Source organism: Vanellus vanellus, assembly GCF_965231255.1.
Source record: "Vanellus vanellus genome assembly, chromosome: 2".
Lineage (NCBI taxonomy): Eukaryota > Metazoa > Chordata > Aves > Charadriiformes > Charadriidae > Vanellus > Vanellus vanellus.
In genome coordinates this window covers 115,093,847-115,116,692 of record NC_138906.1, presented here as the reverse complement: position 1 = coordinate 115,116,692, position 22,846 = coordinate 115,093,847, and the positions used below count along the sequence as shown (strand labels likewise).

Genomic DNA, 22,846 nt, shown 5'->3' with positions numbered 1-22,846 from the left:
AAAATTTTACCTTAATCCTTTGTGTCACGGCAATGTAACCTCACTATTAAATGGCTTCATCGCTCAGTGTAAATGTAATATAGTCCAACAAATCAACTTAACTCAAAAATTTATTGCATTATTACTCAATCAAGAGGCACCAAATGCCGCTTTCTGTTGCAAAAGCAGCAGGGACTCCCCAGCCAACACCTTATTCCCAGTCACCCCCTAATGAAACCCGCAAACTGCCAGACTTCAGAGGACATTTTTTTTTTTTTTTAACCAGCAAAACAGCAACTGCCAAACCCCTTGATATAGTCCCTATATTTCTTTGCAAGATCCTAGCTGGATGGGAACTCATGGTTTAAAGAGCTGCTTTTTCAGCATTTAAAAATAGTGTAGAAGTGAAGTCAGAGTTGTAATTCCAGTCCAGTAAACCCAAAGAAATAAAAACCCCCACCATACTGTGGCACTTACAGGAACAGCGTTGTTAATGCTTCTAAAGAAACTGTATTTGTTCACCATTTGACTAAATGCCTTATCCATAACTCTGTGGAATACAGGGTGTCCCGCCTGGAAGTGAAAGTGAATTCATGACTCTCACTGAGTAAAATCATGGGCAAATTTACCAAAGAGCCCATCTGTATCCAGGCCAGATGTCAGAGCTGGACACACCACACGAAGCTCGCTATGTGCAAGTCTGCAACACATCCAAGGACATTTTGGCGTAGCTCTGTCCCATTTACTAATGAGCCCAGAACATCCTATGACTTGTGGCTGTCGATTTCCGTTTCAGGTCAGCACTGTTTGGATCCGGATGCATACATGTTAGATGTTTACCGTGCCAATCCTCAGGCAGAATGGGTGATAAAACCAAAAGCAAGCTGAAGCAGAAGGCTGTGGCGTACTGGACAAAAACCGAATGGACAAGAGTGACGCCTGTCATTTTAAGAAGCTCTTGGCAGAGACGAAACAAAATGGTAGCTACAGGATAACATTCCTTCCTTCTGTACTGTCCAACTGATGTTCGCCATGTACTACTTTTGGTATAAGCATTATGACTCCAGCTTCTGGACCATCTGAAAATACCGCATCAGTTATGTTTTCATATGGGTTACACTTGTGCCAGTTGGCCCAGGAGTTAAGGAGGGCGGACCGAGGTACGGTGCACAGAAAACAACCTGTCGCGTACAGAGTTGCTTGTTTTCCTGACCCGGTGTTAGAACATGAGTTTTTGGAAAGAATCCAGCGGCATCCACGGATGCATGAAACACTACCGACCACAGCGTAACCACAGAAGCATCACAGAGACATCCAAGAAGAGAATGTATCTGTCGATCGTGGAAGAGAGGAGCTCGGCATGCGGCCGTGCCAAGATGTAGCTGTGTGACAAAAATCAAACCTTTCTGCTGAAAGTAAACCTGTAAAGTGTGCATTACTGCAATATTTATGTCTCAGTCACTCCTCGCGGGTACCTGATGCTGGGGGAGGGAGGGAGGCAGGAGGAAGAACTACTGTATAGACAGCTATACTGCTTTATGTATGTACCGCTGTATATATTACCACCTGTCTTCCAAAATTGTCCGTCTGGATCACGTTATTGCGTGCAATTGTAGCGCCACAAACCATTTTCTCCTTCCTTCCCCTGTCATACACACGAGCTTCGGGAGACAAACACTAGGTGAGAAAGGGCCTATTCCCCCGGCTCTGTCTTTTACTTGATACTCTCAGATTTAAGTCTGTGTAATGCCATAATATGAGATATGTGTTAATGGTGCCACTTACAGCCATCACCTTCTTTGTTAAACATTATAGTTTCTTAATTTGTAACCTAATTCTTTTTCTTTTGTTTATTTTAGCTTTAATATGTAAGCAACTTTTATACTGTTCAGCTGCATTGAGAAGAGAGAACTTTGTCTGGATCTTGTATAATACAGCATGGAGAAGAAAAAGAGCTTCCAGTGAGCAGAGGGATTTAATACTCTTATTTAACATTTAAAGATTAGGGCCTTAAATAGTAGCCAAACTAGGCCCAGTTATGCGGGGTGTTTTACAAGCACATAGCAAATTGCAGCTCCTCTTACAGAAGGCATGCAGTCTCTGCAAACACACAGCCTGACACGGGAACAGGGGGCTGCAACCACATCGGGAATGCAGCACAGCAAACATCAGACAGTACATCAAGTTTGTAGCCAGTCACAAGGGCGAGCACCATTCTTCACCCAATCCCCTCGTTCTGGGCTATACTTTATAGAACTAAAGCATGTTTGTTGAGTAGGGAAATCATAAGTCCCTGGAAAACAGCAAGAACTTCTTTCATCTTTTTTCTTGTGCAAAAAATGGGAACTAATGCCTTCAACTGCACTGCAATGTCTCTGTTATTGGGTGACGATATTGCACAACGAATTCACCCACAGTCTGAGCAGTTGGGCTTGCTCCAGATCTGGATAAACAGATGAGGCAGGAGCTGGTGCTCTGTTTACCGGGTAGCAATGCAAAAGCGTTCTGAACAAAGTCCTCCAGGTGAACAAAAAGGACACTGTCCTGCAGAGAACCCCTGTAACTCGTGATGCTCTGCTGAAGCTGTGCGATGAAGATTTTCACATTCTAGAAACCCTGCTTCTGGTTCAAAGTTAATCCTGTTCTCCAGTAGCTAACTTTCATTGTTAGTGTTCAGTGAAAGAAATCAATGTTAAATCAGTAATTTTACCAGCAACAATCATGTCTACAGAAAGCAGATCCCATTTAAATTCCTTTTTTTTTTTTTTTTTAATCTTTAATACTAATGGATGCAGAGACCAGGACAGTTGTATTATAAAATACACTGCTTATTTTGACAACTATTTATTTTAAGCACATGAGAGACAGTAGATCTGTGGTTTGTTCATAGGACTAAGCATAAATGTATTGTCAAGTGCTGTGTTCCTGATTCCCTTTAGTTCCCTCTGTGGAAACGGACAACTCTTCCTACCATGCTGCCTTTTTCTTTTAGCTGTAAAACAGGACTAGTACTTTCCTTATAAAGGTAACATGAGAATTAATGGAGTTAAATTCTGCTCTCAGATGCAGTCAAACAATTCCCTGAGCAGAACAGGAGTTATAAACATCCGTCTAGGAAGGACAAACTCAGCAAAGGGATTTTATGTGGAAAGTGCTTTGAATGTGAAGAGCATCATATAAATGCTAAGCATGATCGTATTTATAGCCAACAAAAGAGCTTTTATGACTATACAGAAAGCCTGAACATTAACTAAAGAATCTGAAATGATGTAGCAAATAACATAACTTTCTACAGTACTTCCAGACAAATACATTGACCTCCTCCGTCCTGCCCACTCACTTCAATCTGTGTTCTCAATGGCCCTGCAGGGGCAAGTACAGGGCACCCATGTGCTCACACGGTGATTTGCTCAGCTCAGCACGTTCCAGACCCTGAAGGGAGGACTTCATCAAATTTATTTCTGAAATAGATCTCACTGTATTCCGTACAGAACAGAAGGGGTTTTTGAAAGACCTTCACCTCTTACCACTTCGAAACTTAGGAAAGCCAAATCTGATGTAATGAAACCCATCCTGTGAACACTTGTTTTATACTAAAATTGCCTATAACTTTATAAGACATGCATATTAGCAGATGAACTAGATTCTCCATACAGTGCCCAGACTACTACAGCATGGCCAAAGGCCTGCTGTCTCTGAAACAGAATGGCAAAATCCTTTTTTGATACAAATAGGCCTAATGACCCATGTGTACTGGGGTTAATACTGTTACACATTAAGTTGTTTTGTATTGTTGTGGTACACTAACTTGATTTAATACGCAGCAAACTGAACAATCTCTACGACATTTTTGAATATGAAGTCTCAACTTTAGGCTTTATATTTCAAAATGCTGGTGGAGGCATCTGGAATTTTGTTCCTCCTAACAGAAGCTGAAGTCAAAATCAAGCTATGATAGGATTACCACCTAACAAAAAGCAACATAGGTGGAAAGCTATTAATAAGAAAGTGGTAGCAAGCAGGGAGAAACTTACTCAGCAAAATCCAAAGATGCTTCAAGCATTTATGTACTCCACGGTTCTACAAAGACGGCATTTTGCATATCAACACATATAAAGAGAGAGAGAGAGTATTGCAAGAAGTAGGTATTGGAAACAGACTGGAATGCTCTAACCTGTTCATGCAGCTAACGTCATTAGAATGTGTGCGTGTGTGCAAATATGTCAGTGTCTATGTATAAAATTAACTACCTCACTCTGCATTTTCCAGGAAAAAATATTTTGGCTTAGAGGTTTAATATTCCAAAACTTTCTATTATTAATTTCACCTCTCCACTAGTCTTTTATACTGATAAAATGTTTCTCCTTTAATTTGGAAATTACCAGAAAAGTATATATTAAAAGACATGTTTCGGGATATGCATGAAATGTTATCCAAACCATGTTGCCTCAGTTACTGCTTGTGATGTGAACTTTATGAGATCAGATCTTGGGGTTAACAGATAACAAATATAAACATACTGTGTTTCACAGTTTTTATTTTTCAATGGCTTTCCATTAATGTGTGTCTTCTCTGGAAAATAATACGATGCCACTAATCAAAGCAAAATGTTTGTATGTACGTTTCCCTTGCAATCCTCATTATGTTATGTGTTTTGTTGAAGTAAGCCCACACGTAGGTGTGTTTGTACAGCAGAATGTGTCCATTGTATTGTATTCATGTCAAAAATAAAAACAATACCAACAAAGCAAGCTCTTCAAATCTAAACACGTGGTTTTTGGATAGAAGCAGGTGACAGAAACTGCAAAAAGCAGTGCTAAATCTGTCTTAAAAGCAACTCTGTTTTTATAGCACCTGAACAGCTAGCTACATAAAGCACCACATTTTGCCACCCTTGCTCAAGTGGAGCAGTTTCTTGCTCCAGGAGCTCTTCCCTTGGACTACCTCCATGCAAGGTACAAAATTCCAAGTTACAGGCTTGGAATCCTGCCTCATTGAAATCAATGACAAACTGCTCTGAGGGTTCATCTGAGCCACTATTTTTTAGACTAGTATGAAATACATAGAGCAAAACTGACTTAAGAATGAATTGTAAAAACGTATAATAATAAAAGCCAAACAAAATTGTAAGGAGCAAACAAAAATACTGCTAGTTCAAAGAGAAAAAAGGCGATGGAAGTAACGTGTAAAGAACCATGTTTATTATAGATACGTCTTCAAGTACGAGACATGTTTGTCACTGCTCAATGATCTGGCAGTTGATGAACAAATGTCCTTACTTGAGTCAGATTGAGTGTGTGTCCCCCAAACCTGGCGCAAGCGCAACTACTGGAAGCCTCGTTTTTGAAACAGAGGCAGGAGCTGTAGGAAAAGCTGAATATAGAACTGCTGACTGGCCTGTGAATTAGGAATTGCAGGGCACCAAAGGTGCTTCCCCAAGTCGCGTAAGAAATACTGTTTTCGCAGGAACGATGCATTAGTTCTCGTTGCAAAAATACATAGCTGTTCCCAAGCCAGACCCAAATAATTTCTTCACCAACGCAGCATTTCACATGCGTATCTGTGTTGCTGCTTGTCCTGCAGCTGATTACATTAAAGCATAAACAGGAACATAATCCTCCCAGACAACGTGGCTATAATGGGGGTCAGAAGCACTGGATATCAAGGCAGAAGGAAAAGAGATTGGGGCTACCACATAAAGTACACATAAGAAAATTCTATTCCTTAGACTCTGAATCAAAGACCTTCAAAGTTATGCCTTTGGTCTCCTGCTCCCTCTGCTGGACTCTATCCACTTGTACTTTTCACTTCTTAGCCTTCTGGCTCTTTTTCTTCTAAATGAAACGTATGGACAACTGAACTACATGAAATAATGCACAATTTATTGTAGTTTTATTATGTGGTCCAAAATTATTACCTTTTTATAAAACGATCAACACACAATAAAATGAAATACTGTCAAGTAATCAAAAGAAAACATACTGTAAACACTGATTAATAAAAATTCCCAAAAGAAAAATACCCAATTAATGCCATTAACATTGTAGTAGAGGTATTTGTTGTTTAAAACCTTTTAGTTAAAATGCAGACATAGAGCTTCTGACTAAAAAAATTAAATGACCTGAGTTGGAAAACAACCAGAAAATCAAAGAGATGCAGGCTCTCACCAATTCTTCTTTTCATTACAAAATGAGAATGAAAAATAACAGATCAACAAAAAAAACCTCTTTCAGTCCAGATAGGCTTTGCCGCAGTTCAGTGCTCAGCCCCAGGGCAGGAATGAGGAAAGACTCCACGCAGGTCAAAAGCTCTGCTGAAGTCAAACAATTCTGCCTGTTGGCCCTTGGTCAACATGAGGTTCCTCAAACAGCCATGGAATGAGCTCTTGCTTGTGAGGCAGTTTTGCTTCACGTCAGCTGAAAAACAAACGTGAAATATGTACAATCTATTTCCCATGAACTGAAACTATACAAAGATGCAGGTTATTATTCAACTGCTTCCCCTCTCTTCCAAACAAGAAATAAAACCAACAGCTGAGGAGCACCAAGTTCCGTTAATGTTTGGATTGGATGATCTGGGACATCCCACCATGGACAGTCACTGCTGCCTTCAAGCATAAGCCACGCAAGTGGGAAAACTTGTGCAGAGTTTGCACAAATACTTTGTCCCAGGGGACAATGGGAGATTAGAGAGGTGAAAAGAGAGGAGAAAGCCACTCTGCATAGGTGTCTTCCAAGCTAAAATTGAAACTGGCAGAATACGAAGCAACAGCTGAGCTGTACACAGTCATGGACTTCATTGGCAAACCAAAACATGAGGCTGGTAGACAGTCCAACCCTTTTTTCCATACAACCTGTGAAACAATTCATGCCACTTCTGCAGTACTCAACTAAACTGAAGAATTTCTCTCTTCTCTATGAACCCTAATCTTTACAGATGGAGCACTGAAAAAGCAATTAATATCCCATTAGCCTACTGAAAAAAAAAAAAAGGTTCACAAGATGCTGGTAAGGCCACTTTGATATTTGAGGAAGACCAAATATTAATCAAGATCTGGTTAATTAGCATTAATTCATTTTTCAAAAAGCACCAAAACGTTGTCCCACAGAAGGCTCTGTAACATTTCAAGCTATTATCCCTAAGGCTTTCCAAATATTTAAAAGCTGAATTTGCCCTTCAGACCTCATCACTCTGTTTTCACACAAATGTAAATATCTGAACAGAAAAACTGTAACAGCTGTTTCAGAGACAAATTCATACAGGCATTTTAGGCTATCTTTAAAAGCATAAGATATTCAAAACCATACGAAGCCTACTCACTCCGGTACTGATGCGTTCATTAAAAAGTATACCTGCAAAAAGGCCAAACTCGTGATGTCTGAAATTCAATTCTCTTAATGAATACATTGTCTTGCCTCAAATTATCAACTGATGAGTTGCATGGCTTAATTGAAAAGTAATTTGATTATACATTTTTTGTGTTACTATCTTTTTATATTACCATCGTAGTATGATTGACAGACAGTTACTTCAGAAAGGAATTTGCACAGAACAAGGGAAATACATGTTCTTCTGCAGCGGCTTGACTGCTGCCTGCACAGCCCCTGACACAAAACATTTGCAAAAATAAAGTAGAGAAGAAACCTTACTTAGATGAATGTGAAGGCAAGCCTTAATATGAACTTGACTGCAAGAGAATCACACCTAAACATACACAGGCAAGGGCATTGTGAAGCCTGAGAGAGACTGTGAAAGACAAACCACGTGGAGGAAATCCTCAGAAACTAAGGAGCAGGTTTGTGTAGGAAAGTGATACGAGTTCAGTTGATCTTGCCAACAGCTAAAATGCAGTCCTCCACAAAGATAGTATACACAAATATTAATATGCTGTGATCTCAGCAACACTGTGGAAAATGGTAACTATGATTTATAACTCAATCATGAACTTCATGAATCAGAGAAAGATCACGTGTTACGAGTCAGAGGGAGAGTGAAAGCAGGAGGGAGAACAGGGAAGAGAAATATTATTGTACCTACCAGGATAGCCTCCAACATAAATGGGATTGTTCGTATCTGCAGAGGTTGACTGGATGTAGGGGTTATCAGTTTGAACCAAATTCCCATCAATTATCAGTGAAATGCGATGTTTGCTTTTATTTGCTTGAAGCTTGTGCCATTTTCCATCACACAAACTATTTGTGCCTCTTGGTTCATATGTAGCTGTTATTCTGCCAGCTCCATTGTTGACATGGAATAAAACCTGTATATACAGTCAGATGGCAATAAAGATATAAAGTAAGAATACTTGAACTAATTTGCCTAGATAAAAGCACAATCATGCTGGAGAAGAGATTTCAGTTATAATAAATGTTTGGTAATTATGCAAAGCTAATGTTTACTTTGATGGATAGAGTGTGTCCTATTCAAAGTATCTTTAAAATCTGAAAGACTTAGATCTATCATGCAATGGTCTGTTAGGTTAGCTTGGTATACTTCACTTCGGATTTTAATATTTCTTACAAATAAAAATCAAGTCATTTTCTCATAGAAGCTGAGACTTCAGATCTGAAAGAAGATCCACTGTATCTAACTGAATAGAAAGAGAATGGTCTGAAAGCACTTGTCATTGCCGATACATGTATTGATTTATTTCATACATTTATTTTTTCAAAGCAGTAGACATTTCCTCAGCTCTGTGGTGATGATTAATATGTAAATATTAACTGAGAAAGTATGTCCCACAGAAACAGTGATATTTAACACTGTCTCTAGCTAGGAAGTTTTGAATAAAAAATGAGCTATTTCTGAGAAAAGGAAATATTTAAGAGCAATCAAGTATACATTTTTTATGCAGTAGATAAATGGAGAACTATGTATTGATTGTTAAAAGGTATATGGAGCATAATGGCCAGTAGAAGTAGAGAGCGAGTTAATTGCTCATGAACATTGAAGAAGAGATTACAAAACAGGGTGCTTTGTACATGCAATAATAAGTTTATCAAGGACAAGTGTAGCTCTATGGCAGAAAAAGTATTAAGCTACAAGAAAGGTATATATTTGGTCTAACATACCAAGTATGTAGTCCAGGACATCACAGTGGCTAAAGAATAACACAAATTAGACTAACTAAAGAGGCAAAAAGTTCCAGTGACTTCTGCTAATCTCACATTTTATCATATGATGATGATGAGAAACCGTGAGACTGAAAGTCTATCCCATACTAGTTCTGTGGGGATTTGGTTTGGACATTTTGCCTCCATCACGTTTCACTGGTGTCTATTTAGTGCTACCAAACAGTTCTACCCTCCCAGTTTTAAGCAAGCCTTGTGAAATGGTGGCACAGGGCCAGCACAGTGCAGCCTACCTTGCCATTTACAATCTCCAGTCCAATGGCATCAACCTTAGCACTGCTGACCCCGAGGAGAACGCCATGCACTGCTGTCGTACGAAACTCCAGTGTGATGTTCACATCAGACCGGACTTTGTAACCTTCTCTGACTGAAAAGAAGTTAGAAGCTTCTAACAGAAGACTTGTAACCCACAGTACAAAGTAGAACACATATATTGTCATTAAAAGGCCTAAAAAGATTGTTAATGACTTGGCTGGGATACGACTTTGGAGAACCTCTGGAAAGTAAGTTTTCCAAAGTTGTAATTCACTTTTTATACTGGAAAAGATAAATTCCCAAATAAGTTTTCTTTCATTAATTTACATTTAATACATTCCATCTCATTTCTAAGAAACAGTAAAGACCACAAATTAATGTAATCCTTTACATTATTTCACAATTCCTTTACGTCTTTTGTCTCCATACCCTTTAGCAGATATTAACATCATGAACATGGATATTCTTAGCTGAAGAAAGAGATAGTTCATTTCTTTCCCAGTGTAGAATCATTAGCTCTTTCACTTGTGGAAGATAGCCCTTTCCAGAAATGGCCATTTTTGGACACATGGAGTAAAGGGACTCAGCTAGAAATACATATGCAGGGCATGCACTCTTTGTGTGAGGAATCAATTAATTACACACAGTTCCCACAAGACCTAAAAAGACTACGTTTTCATTAACATTAATTCAGTAAGGTACTGCTTTCATTTAATGATACTTACCAAGAGCAGCAAAGCCACTCCCATCAAAGAAAGTACCGTCCTGCGCTGTTACATAGCATTTATTCACAGCAAAGATAGAGACAGGGCTCTCGTTGTCCAGCTGCTTGCTGTTAATCGTCATGCTACCAATGCAGGCAGGAATACTGTGAGTCACCTAAGCATATTGAAATATAAGAGTTAATGTCTCATACAAACTGCTGCAATGCTCTCTTAGTGATTCACCCGATGTTACTGTAAATAAAAAATTCTCTGAACAAAACAGCAGGATCTAAAATATTTACGTAATTACATTCCTATTTATTACATATACTTACATAAGGTTACAAACATCATTATGTCTTCGAGTCAAAATAAATATTGTTTAGAAATACAGTATACATGATAACATATAGAAAGAATTGTACGTGTTTGAATGTAAGCAGGGATACGCCCAACAGTTAAAGACATTCCAAACATGCTTCAGCAAACTAAGAAGTCAATCAAGATTTTTGTATGACATTTTGCAGGTATAGATCACCAGAGTTCTATCCAGCAAAAAGATTCATTAGAATTTCTCACTATTACTATTTACAGCAATTGCAGATTCAAAGTATTACAATATTTGACAGCCCCATTATCCAATTAAAAAGCACGGTTGAAGAAAGTATGCCCAGGAATTGATAAATATCATTATCATTACTGGAATCCTCCCTGAGATAATGGGCTGCAGAAGGAAGAAGGCAACCAAAACCTACCCTCTAAAAGCATGTGTAAGTACATTTTAATCTCGGACAGCTAAACTCAGCCTTTCAGAGATATTTAAGGCACAGAATTCCTACTTGAATGCAATAGGACTTATGTACCAAAATGTCTGAGATTCTAAGTCATATTTTTATCTTATACTATGAAACACAGTTATTTATATTATTTATCCATTTTTAACAGAGAGACTGATAGAAGAAAAAAAATATACTACAGGCCATTACTAAAACACAAGGATACAAGCTCTAGCTTGTGGCTAAGCCATAGAAATCTGGAAAGATTTATCTGGTAAAGGGTCATTACTTCCTTTGTTGTTTCTTTCCCTAAGTACTTCTTTTTTGCCCATCAGAGACAGGATACTGAATTAGATGGGTTTGATACAGTATACTCATTCTGGCATTGCAAAACGTCAGAGACGCCCCACCACCCCAAAGCTTCTTACATTCCCAAGATTCTTCGGCACGTAGTCTAAGGGGAGTCCTCCCACGTAGAGCTTCCCCTCCACATCCAAAGTGCTACCATCTCCCAGAGCACTGACTGCTACCAATTCCTGTCCATCCAAAGTGATTGTACCTTTTCTTTTCATGTATTCCGTCTTTATCTGGTAAAAAAGAGAGCACACAAACATGGATCAGTAAGCTAAATTAGTTACCTAGTAATCATTTGCCATAGAAATAAGCAAGACAATTTTTTAGCAGTCAGATTGCTTTGACATACTGTACTGAGACATCCTCTTGAAATTCATTGTGAGGCTGAGGCTATTTCAGAACGCAACTGAGCAGCTTAACTGCTTCCTTGCTTCCCCAAGGGCTCACACTGATTGCACGTTGTCCTGCATAAGTTTTCCAGTGTCTTAACAATCATTATTTAAAACCACTAGTTTATTGTCTTAGGATAGGAGTACATCGCTGAGTTTGAAGAGGGTAGTACTTCTGCTCTTCTGCAATTATTGTGCTGCCCACCAGCTGAGCCGTCTTAGCTCTCTGAAGCGCACACTCCTACCTTGTAATTTTATGATGGGCAGTGCTGAATTTGCTATGACCAAAAAGCTTTCCAGTTCTGTCCATCTTGTTCGCTCATGCCCCTAAGCTTTCCTTGCACTAAAGCAATTACTCACACACAGATAAGTGACTAATGGCTAACTGACAGTTAGCCATTTATTTTTCCTCAGTTACTTTTGGCCCCACTCAGAACCCTGATCAGGTTCAACATGAGGTTTCACGAACATTTGGGTTGGTAAGGGAATAAAGTGGTACAGCAGGGTGATACGAGCAGATGGCAGAGAATAGAAAGAAATGCTTCTTTTGGCAGCAATGCATGTTAGCTTAAATTGATTGTAGAGCTACTGCAATAATCCCTCCCAGCTGTGAAGTGGTGTGACTCAGCCTTGATCTCCGAAAAAAGGTTCAAGCTCATGTTTTCACATCCTGGGTAGTAAAGGCAGGAATCTGTTCATCTCTTAAAAAGTGGATAGTGTGAGTATAAGTATATTTAATTTTAAACATGTAGCCATAAATCCTGAAGTGTTCTTCCTTTCAGGGTAAGCAGCAGAGCTTACGTGTGGTATCTTTCTCTGACAGAAGTTCCCATTTGCTTTCTTTATGTTAGTTTTTGCTGGTTTTCCTTCTGCTGATTATATATGAAAAGCAAAAATAACGCTCTGCTGATTCCCAAGGCACCCAGGAGAGGCGGCAACTTTCCCTCATCAATCACTTTGTCCCACAGAAGCTACTTCCTGGAGTTAATTAAGGCTTCACATAGGGACAAGGGAAGGGAGCTTAGCAGGATGAATATTGTCATCCTCACCTGCCTTAAGGAAAAATAATCTGGTCGGAGTTTCTTTTAAAACTCATGCAGATATCACAGTCATTTCTCACAAAGAAAGGCAGAGCCATCAGCAGGTGGGTTGTTCAGAGGAACTGGGCCAATAGAGGCTGACACAGAATCTCCATACAGAAAGCCCTGAATGCTACATGATGCCTGAAAGTTGTACCATAATTTCTTCTCAAACTCTCCTTATGCCAAGTCCTCCCTCTCCAGCCTCCATTCATTTCAAATGTCTACCTTTCTCATGTTGCATCAACCAAGGAAAGGGAAGAGAGGGCTTCCCTGCGAGCACTGGCTGCTATGACATGCTCAGGTATTAAGTTATACGTAGCAGAAAGGAGAAAACTAAGCACCCAGAAATCTCTTTTACCCTGTCACATAACTCAGTTGCAGGTCTTTGGTGACATTGTGCATGTAAAGGTCACTGTGGAAAAAGTCAGAGTTTCTAGACCTCTCTCTCAGGTTCTTCTCTGGTGAAGATGACCATTATTACATAGTTGGTGAACTCTTTTATTTCTAAATAAACTGAGATACTTGATGGTAATTGGATGCTGGAATTGATGCATAATTAGTTAAAATTTTAAAGGAAATATTATACTCAAACACAAGTTATCTGAATGGTTTCATTATTGGGTTAAAACCTGCTTGCCATCGCAACACAGAAAGCATACAGGAAAGGCAGGAAAAACCACCCCAGTATCTCTAAGGAAGAGAAAATGGAGTACAAGATTGGTGACTACCTACCGTATGCCATTTTCCATCACTGATAACAGCAGGGTGAAAAGCTACAGCTTTTCCTTTGCCTAGATCAAATGAGAAATAGAGCTGTCCCCCATGAAGCTGTAGGGCTGCATAGTCAACCTGGTTCTCATGAGCCATGTAGTAAATCAGGCCACTGGAGGCAAAGGTTCTGAGATTCAGCTGGACAGAAAGTCTAGACAATAAAAATTCAGTGTTACTGAAAGATATTTCTTCTGCATTGATAAATAGCTTTTCCGGAGGCAGAGAACAGCCTCAACCAATTTATTATTATGAAAGGAGATTTATTATTACAAAGGCCAGAGAAGTAGAATTTGCATTGATTCTCAGAAAGCATGACCTATAATGTATTTCATAATAGAAATCAGTGCTGTACCTGTCAGACACAGGAAAAAGCACTTGTCACAGAGTGAGCTGGCCTTTAGGAGGGACAGGCTCAGCTGTTTGTGACTGCAGGCTTGCCTATTGCCCCAAGAAAAGGACGAATTCCAGAATAACGTGATGGCATCCATTACCAAGCTTGCTGGGATATAACGGACAGACTGAGAACAGAGGGAGGCTTAAAAGGTAGAGGAGCTGATTGAGACATTTATTATGGAGACACTAGGTTCAGACTACGTAGTATCAATTCTCTGTAACATCCTTACGTTCAATAGTTGCAACAGAGAGGCTAGAAGGAAAAAAGGCTCTTTTCTCAAAGCCTGCAGAGGCTTCCTGAGTTGAAAGAAGCATACACGAGTGGCTTGCAGGCTGTGTATTGGGGACCTTGTTGGGAGCCTCTCAAACAAACAAGAGTGGCAGAGAGGCTATCACGTGTTAAGTCCCAACAGAATGATTCCTTTCAGTAGTCTTAGCTCCTGCAGTGACCTGGGGAGTGAAGCAGACAGGGAAACTGCAATTGCAGAAAATCCAGAGGAGAGGGTGAGATGTTATTTGTATCAGTCAAAGGAGCAGGGACCAGCTGAGCTCTCTATGTGGAAAACAGAAATCAAAATACTTACAGAAGGTACAGTGGGGCTCTTAAGCCTGAGGAGAAAAAAACGCAGAACTCTGACCATGAGTTAAACTCATGACCACAAACCTGGGAAAGACACATTAATTACATTGCAGTGGTCAGGATACCTTCTTCCATGAGGAACCCACAGAAACCTGAAGTGAGGGCCATGTTCAAAACTGGTAATGTGATGACCATTCATGAAAACCAATATTGTGCTTCTCGTAGCTCAATACAAGATAACACACTGTGCATGTGTGATTCACAATATACTCACTTCTTCCTGACAGCAGACTGATTGAAAAGCAGTGTCAAGTGGCTGCCTTTGGCAAGTCCAAACTGATGGGCACCTTGAACACGGTCCGGTAGCTCATCTTTTGCACAAACTACCTGTTAATGAAAGAACTTTTTTAAGAAGAATAGTACTGGGTGCTCACCAGCAAGTGCTGAATGGCAATGTGCCTATGCAGAACTTTGTAAGGAGCAAAACTGAGGCACATGATAACCACAAAGTATACAGCAACATCGATTAGCTAAACTCCCAATCACTCTGAGCTATCTTTAGGCTCAAAAAGAACTAGTTTTAATTATTAAGCTATGTCTCATGGACAGCACTTATTTTTTCTAGTGAGAAATGTTGGCAGTTTGAGAAGTATTCATTCACCATTTGTCTTAATTGATAGCCCTCTTGATAAAAAATGCTGGAAGACAGAGTACAATTTCAGTGTGAAAATCTTATGGACTTGGTAGAAATATTTTCTCATTTAGTGAGGATGCACTTTTGTTACAATTTGAGGGATGGAGAGCTGAGTAACAGAGTATGCACCAAAGCTATACTTCAGCTCATGAAGGACAGCTTATTTCTTTTTATAGCCACAGTTGTATGAAATCTATAAAATCCTGCTTTCTGTTGCCACAGAAAAATGATTCAGGATGCTTTGGAAACACTTCATTATAAAGATGTGCAGCTGCAGAAGAAGTAATGCTGCCTTCTCTCTTGGGAACAGGGAGCATGTGAGAGGAAACAGGTGCCATGCAAGCTGCATTCAGACACTGGGTGTCTCTGGAATGGTTTGTGCCTCCTCTTTGACACAGAGCAGAGACTGCATGTGTGTGACCAGGAAAATGTGAATGCTGAATTGCACGACAAATGCAAATCTCGGCACAGAGCCACTTTGGCAAGAACACACTAAGGATAACAGTTACTGTCAAGTCCTCCTGCTGGATCACTCTTACTTTTTCTTTTCTTTTTTACTGTTGCTGCCTGAAGAACGATCAACTTAACTATACTTCCCTTCCAAAAGGCCAATAGGCTGCTACAAAGGTTTATATCACAGTTTTTCTATAAGAAATAATAATTTCAAATCCACATTCATTGAACCGTTCCATACCATAGAAGAACCAAATATTCACAGTCCATACCTTGAAAATTTTCCACAAAGCTATAATGCATCTTGCTGTTGAAAACTTTCCTAGAAGAGGCAATAGAGCTTTGCTGTAATACCTACTTTTTTTGTATCTGTAAGAGGCCTCAGGGGAACTGGTAAAGCCTGAAGTTCATGTTGAATCTCAATGTCTTCTGGCTTTATAGCTGGTTTAGGCTTCTCTGACAAAAAGCAGCTGTCCATATCCACATGTTCATACTTCATGGAAGTGGTGAAATACAAAAGCCTGTGTTTTAAAAACCCTACATTTTAAGAGGTGAAATCCCAAATCCCTACATTTCCCAAGCACAAGGAGAGTATTTTACACTATTAACAGGAGAAAGGGAAAGAAGTGGCATACTGGGACCAAAAGATTGAGAAGTGGCAAATAATCTGTCCACAGAACAATATTAATAGACAATATTCTTTGAAAACCATTCTGTCTGTGAATGCAGATGAAACTACAGATGAGTTGCATTTTGCAAAGCATTTCTATACACGTTAAAGACTTTTTTAATACTATTTCCAAATGTAGCTGGTAATATCCATTTTCTGCCTGTTGTAATACCCAGATCATCAGTATCATGCTTGTCTTATGTCAAAATCCAGGCAAATGGACAACGTAATGAAACTACAAACGTAACTACAATTAATAATTAATAATTACTATACACACTTTTCCAAACCAGGGCAGTTACCCTTCTGACTTACTCCTTATTAAAAATAAGATTGCTGATACAGCCGTGAAATGAGCCAGCCATTTTTAGCCCTAAGATGCCCTCTCCTGCTGGAATGCCACCAGCGTAGAAGTTGGAAATATTCATGGGGCTCATTTCTGCTGATGAACCGAGTCTCAGTTCTGCAGGGTTACTTTCATCCACCTGTACAGTTATGATCCTGAAAAAGATAAAGTAGGGGAAAACATTCAACAAGGGCGTTAGATATTCATTTTCAAATGAAAAGCATTCCTTTCAGCCTCAAAAACATCCTGTTCTAAGAAATAAAGATTCCCTCACTTTGATGATTCTTTCAGTGTCTTAAAACTAGACAACCATCTTCTTTAGGTAATTTTTAACATGTAGAGTTTTGTCAAATATCTTTCTAAATTATTTTGCTAGGTATCTTTCCACATTATTTTGCTAGCTATATTTTTTCCTATTACTATTTAGTGTACTTTACTCAAGTGGCCCAAGCTGTCTAGAGGTTTTGAGAGCTTTTAACTACAACTTCATCGGTGGCTGTATGCTCTACACAATTACCATGTAAATCAGAGCATCTCCATTAACAGCAGAAAAACACAGACCTGATTATTCCACCTAATGAGCTAGCAAAGGCAGTTCCTCAGAGAGCACAGTGAACTGACAACAGCACACAATAATTAAACAGGTAGTACCGCTCGCAGTCACATGTACCTCTTATTCCGGATTAGGATGACAGAGTGCTCTTGTCCATCACTGTATGTTCCATTAGGAGACTGAAGAACTACTTTTCTAGTACTTGCTCTATCTCCAGCATTAACATGCACTGCAAGATGGCCATCAATCAGCATGACAGAAAAGAAGGGCTGTGGATTGAATCAGAAGATTAATTTTTAACTATAACTCAATTTCCTGTCACTCAGTGTTTAAATACAACATACTTTGGAAAAATTTACCTCTAAGTTTGTTGTAACAAGCTTTTAAATGAAACTCAAAGACTAGTAGGCATGTATCAGTACCTCTGAGAGTGCAAAGCCTTCTAACAGAAAACATGAAAGCTGGAAATTTCTCTGGTCATGATAAAAATTCAGGTTAAAATGCAGGAGTGTTTTTATACCACCACCACCCCACTCCTCCCCTTTAGAGGAAAGAAATAAGAAGGCGCAGGTATCCTTACTAAGACTTTGTCCTTGGATTCCAGAAGCCCCAAAACAGTCCACCAGATAAGAGATCACTGTTTATCTCAAACCTTTCAATAATTAGTTCTGACTAACAGAAGCGGAAAGTAATACTTTGTGTGCGTTTCATGTGCAGTTTTCCTCTTTGTTGCAAAAGCATCCTGGGTCCTAGTAACTTTACTAGGCCTCTGCTAACTGATCCTTCACTTCTCCTCTGCTACAATGAATATTCGCCATCCCCACGCAGCTTCTGTATTTATGCCCTCCTAAGCTTCTTTCTTGTTCTTTGCAAGTTATAGTCATAAGAACCTGACTTGATATTAGAAAATAAAAAAGGCAAAACCAAAACCAGTAAGTCTTTATTTTCAGTACTTGCCAAATGTGCTTGTCTACGTCGTCGCTTTTCCAGTCCCCTGCTGAGTCCAGCAAGGATGATGCCACTGCTGTTCTTTGTAGCAAAAGTTGCCATCAGTTCCGATTCTGGGCCTAAGGACTTAGGTACCAACTCAATATATCCGTTGTTCAAGATGTTCACACTACGAATAGGCTATTTTATGAGGAAGAGAATAATTACTGACTTTGTCCCTACATAGCAGTCAGTAAGAAAAAAAAAATTCAAGTATACATTTGATTATCTTAAAAATGTTTAAGATAACCCCCTTTCAACTCACTATTCTTTCACAAACATTACTATTCATTGTTCAATAACAATAAAGGTCAGGTCACAAAACCTAAAAGTCTCCTACCTCCAATACACAGCCTTTTCTTACTCCATATGAATTTCTAAGCAAGTCAAAGGTTGAACGGGATATTTCCAGATTCTTGATGCATCCCACATACATTCTACTATTAAGACCTTTCCTGAAACACAAAACAAGGCTTTTTTTCATCTCTGAAGTCTGGAGAATGTCAGGTTTAAGTCAGAGAAATCTAAGGCTGTCCTGCCATAATCCCTCACATGCTGCTATGCCAGCTAAGATTAACAAGTCTGCACCTCTGCAATAACTGTGCAGAGACCAATATTGTCCTGGAATATATATTATTGTCAAGAGCATGCAGACAGATTAATTAGAAGCCCCTGGCAGAAATGTGACTTCACAAGTTCAGCAAGCTGTGCAATACAAAAAGTATTAACTAGACACATGCTACAAAATATATATTTGTAATGTTTTTTGTTGCTCTGTTCACAATTGTTTCTCCTCTGTTCCAAGTTTCAAAACTGAATTGCAAGAATTCTTTTGTAAAGTAGAACATTTGTCCTGAAGCGCAGTTTTGTCCATAAATGCCAGCTGGAAAACACAAGGCTCACACAGGTAGAGATCAAAGGAGCATTATTCCAGGCAGCGGTGTTGACTGCTCGCCACAGTCTGACACAAAGAGCAGGCGGCTGCTGCAGCAGCTGCTGTTGTGGAAATCACCCATGGAAGGGAAAACCAGAAGTTTGTCTCTGATCTGAACTGCAGTGTCAGACTTACCACTGACAAGCACCATATTCGATTTCGAAGGCAAAGGACTGATAAATTCTGTGGTACACATGGCCATAAACAAGACTTCAGACTTCACTGAGTTTCACTAATTTCAGTGGACATGGAGTTTCTTAAAACCTTTCCCTCGACTTATAAGAGTCTTAGCAAAGGAGGAAAAGCGAGAGCACACTTTACCTCACAGTCCTTGATCGTGGCAGCCCACCAATGAAGATTGGGTCCTTATCAGAGCGGTTCAGGTCTGAGGCAACCCCAGGAGATTCTCCTTGCTTGGTTTCTTTATAATTAAGGTTATATGCATCCATGACTGCCAAAATTCCTGCAAAGAAAAAGAGTAGAGATCTGGAGAAGGACATGAATATACACCCTTCCATTTTGGCAATCTTGTCTCTACTAAAGGAAAATGCATTCATTGACTCAAACATCTATGGACAATCTTCTTATTTTTAGAATGAGTAATTTATTGTACTTCCAGATATTCTGCTAATCTCATTCATTCTTCTCTGCCAAAACCAAATCTGGGGAAGTCTACAGGAAAATATATGTATGTATGAGAATATGCTATAGCCATTAATACGCATTATTTGTAATGCATTACTTCCCAAACATAGGGCCCAAAATACTGTTGTACTAGGCACTATTAAAATGCAGAACGGAAAACCCGATCCCTGATATACAGACTTGGACAAAGATCTTTCACTCTTTAAAGACTATTGATATGGTTTTGTCTGGCAGCTTCTGCACTACCTGTTCTTTATAAGATGTGCCAAACCAAGCATAAGCTTTATACTGCTGTCCTTCTAATAGAAAGTAATACCAGTGCGGCTGCTAAAGAAACTACATTACAAGTGACCAAATCTGGTTGCAGTGATGTTCCCTGTTGTTATCTCAGATATTTGTATTTGTAAATGTGCAGGCACCTGTTTTTTTCAGTCTGTAGCCTACCTTGTTTCTTGTTCCGACTGAATGAAATTTTATACCACGTTCCATTGTTGTAACGATTTTCTGTGGTAAGAGCAAGAGGTCCTGAACCTAGATCAACAGTCAGTCTCACTTTGCCATCAAGAAGCTCAAGGGACAAGAAATCTCTCTGGCAAGAAAAAATAATCCAAAACAACAAAAACAACAACAGATTAAATTCCTGGAAACAAAATCTTCCACAAGGATGCAACCTTGGCAGGTTTGGGCTACTGTGTGAAAAAGGTTTGGTAACTCTTGTACCTACACTACTTATTAGACCCAAGACACTTATCATTGCTATGTTTAGGAAAATTAAGCTACATGTACTTCACAAGGATGTCTTTTTGTTTTGGTTTGTTGTTATTCTTACTTGCATCATGAGGCATGTTACTCAGCAGAGGAAGGTGTAAATAACAAATGTCAAATTTATTTTTTTTTGGATGAAGTTGAGAGTAATCTGATTTGACTGTTAGCATAACAGTACAATGCCCTCTCTGCAATAAGCTAAGAGCTTCTTCACACAGTAAAAAAAGACTTTTTGAATTGTATTGGAAGGGCCCCCTCTGCACTGTAAAACTTAAGTCAGACATCATTGCGCAATGTATTCAGGCAGTAAGTACATAAAATAAAGCAGATGAATAATGCAGTGACTCTGAAACAAATCTGTATCTAAGCTTTGTCCTCCTTCAGGAAAAGAAAAACCATCAGCTAAGTATGTGGTAAACTGCGTGACATGACAATAAAGGTCTGCAGATAGGTCTAGGTTATATGGCTGTTGCAGGGAGTATTATTTAATTTATTTCAGTTTACTGTATTCCCATCTTATGGATTTAATTCAATATGCCTATTCAGTATTATTAGGGGGTTGGACTAGATGATCTGCAGAGGTCCCTTCCAACCCTACGATTCTATGATTCCATGATTACATTGTCCTCCTAGGAAGCTCAGTTCCAAAAGATTTTACATTCTGAAAAGGTTCCTCCAATTGAACAAAACTAGTTTGTTGTCCCTACTGTTTCTTTTTCTTGCCTTTAGTTAAATAATCATTAATTTTAGTCTAGAATTAAAAAAAAAATTATGGAGAATACTTTTCATTGTTTAATTTTGCACTTAGTATATATGAATATTTGCTCTAAAGAGTTATCTCTAGGGTTCTTGTCTTTACTCCTTTGGCTTATGATGTCAATCACAGGTGATAATCTACACAAAGATAATAATGTGTTTTCACATACATAAGCTGAAAAATAACAAAGGAGAAAGCAAGAAACCATCAAGTCATCTAAACATAGTTTTTGACAGCTTAAGAATCGATCAATTTTCTTACAGTGCCATTTGAAGCAAGATATAGAAGAAGCCCATTAGGTGAAAAGGTACTGAAAAATATTATTATCTGAGTCACTGTTGAGCGGAGTGCCTTCTCCACAACTGAGTATCCACTGCCATCAAAGTGGAATGAAGTATCCTCATCCTGTGGGCTACAGAAGTAGAAAACAGAATTAAAAATGTTAACTGAAATTTGTGGTTTTCCAGTCATTTTTATATAAAATATAAGAAAAGTTAGATCACTTGCTGTGGACCCCAGGCAGCATGACTAGAAAATGTGGAAAAGAGACTTGAATCTTGATGTTATGAATGAATAACTGAAGGATTCTAGTCAAAGGCTACTTTCATTATAGAATCTCACAATACATAATTTAGCCATGGGGAAGGATGTATACAAGATAAAAAATGTTCTTCCCTGATGTATGAAAAAACCCAACGATTTCTTAAGGGAAAAATAATTGTTACAACATACACCCTCTTACTTAAAACATGTCATCCATTTATCAAAATGCTTTGCATAATTGCACTTACAATAAATGTTCTATTAGCCCTTTCCCTGCAACATAATACTTGCAAAAATATCTCAATCAAGCAGCACCCTCTGCTGTTTCTACATGAAAAATTCTGCAAAAGGGAAAACAGTAAAGCACGTTTCTCTTCAATTCCTTAAGCATAAAAATACTACAGTCTTCAATCCTTTTTCAAAATTTTCTTTGCTACAAGAACAGTAGCAAGCTCAGTGGTTCAGTTTTGCTATGTTTGTTGTGTTTTGGTTTGGGTTTTTTTTTTTTTTTAATAGGAGTACTTTACACTGTTTCTTGTCCTGGGAAAGAATAAATTTGTCTTGCTGGAAATTACTGGAAAGCTAACATTGCAAAATAGTTTGGTTCACTGGCAGTCCCTAGTTTTAATGCACAAAATAGACCACAGCAATAGAACTCCTCTGAAGTGATTAATAAGTAATAAAATTCCATACAATGGAATTATTTGACACCACTGGCACATGCAGATTAGTGTGTTCAGAACTGTAAGTTAATGATCAATGAAACACTGCAATTTGTCTGAGTTCATTATTTTCAGCTAACACAGAGATATATATTACTGATGTAAATTACTCTAAATCCATTACAAAAACAAGAGAGTGAGACAAAATACCTTCCAAAACAGCCATTGCACTTGCCCTCTCTTTCCATGTAATTCCAAAGACCAACAGATTTGCCATTCAGGGATGCGTCTCCCATGCACCCTTTAAAATGGGTGACCTTAACAGCAGGTGATTTCTATAAGACAAGAAAAATTTCATGAATACAATTAATGTTAAGTACTCTGAAAATTATGCAGCCAAATTTTTGCTTGGCTGTTTTCCAT

At 38.8% G+C, this 22,846-nt stretch overlaps 2 protein-coding genes across 2 annotated transcripts in view; one reads left to right on the top strand and one right to left on the bottom strand.

The window, feature by feature from the left end:
* ARHGAP28 (Rho GTPase activating protein 28) overlaps nt 1-867 on the top strand; it is a gene marked incomplete at both ends in the record, with an annotated part of 72,513 nt that extends 71,646 nt beyond the window's left edge. Inside the window, one exon of the mRNA XM_082499037.1 lies at nt 776-867. Coding sequence (XP_082355163.1) covers nt 776-867 — 92 coding nt within the window. The remainder of the gene's footprint in view (nt 1-775) is intronic.
* Nucleotides 868-6,194: 5,327 nt separating this feature from the next.
* LAMA1 (laminin subunit alpha 1) overlaps nt 6,195-22,846 on the bottom strand; it is a gene marked incomplete at its 5' end in the record, with an annotated part of 104,677 nt that continues 88,025 nt past the window's right edge. Inside the window, 16 exons of the mRNA XM_082479179.1 lie at nt 6,195-6,395; nt 8,017-8,239; nt 9,344-9,477; nt 10,091-10,244; nt 11,274-11,432; nt 13,403-13,592; nt 14,689-14,797; nt 15,916-16,082; nt 16,547-16,732; nt 17,248-17,399; nt 18,088-18,258; nt 18,458-18,572; nt 19,373-19,514; nt 20,141-20,285; nt 21,480-21,630; nt 22,634-22,758. Of these exons, the coding sequence (XP_082335305.1) occupies nt 6,235-6,395; nt 8,017-8,239; nt 9,344-9,477; nt 10,091-10,244; nt 11,274-11,432; nt 13,403-13,592; nt 14,689-14,797; nt 15,916-16,082; nt 16,547-16,732; nt 17,248-17,399; nt 18,088-18,258; nt 18,458-18,572; nt 19,373-19,514; nt 20,141-20,285; nt 21,480-21,630; nt 22,634-22,758 (2,484 nt within the window). The 3' untranslated portion in view covers nt 6,195-6,234. The remainder of the gene's footprint in view (nt 6,396-8,016; nt 8,240-9,343; nt 9,478-10,090; nt 10,245-11,273; nt 11,433-13,402; nt 13,593-14,688; nt 14,798-15,915; nt 16,083-16,546; nt 16,733-17,247; nt 17,400-18,087; nt 18,259-18,457; nt 18,573-19,372; nt 19,515-20,140; nt 20,286-21,479; nt 21,631-22,633; nt 22,759-22,846) is intronic.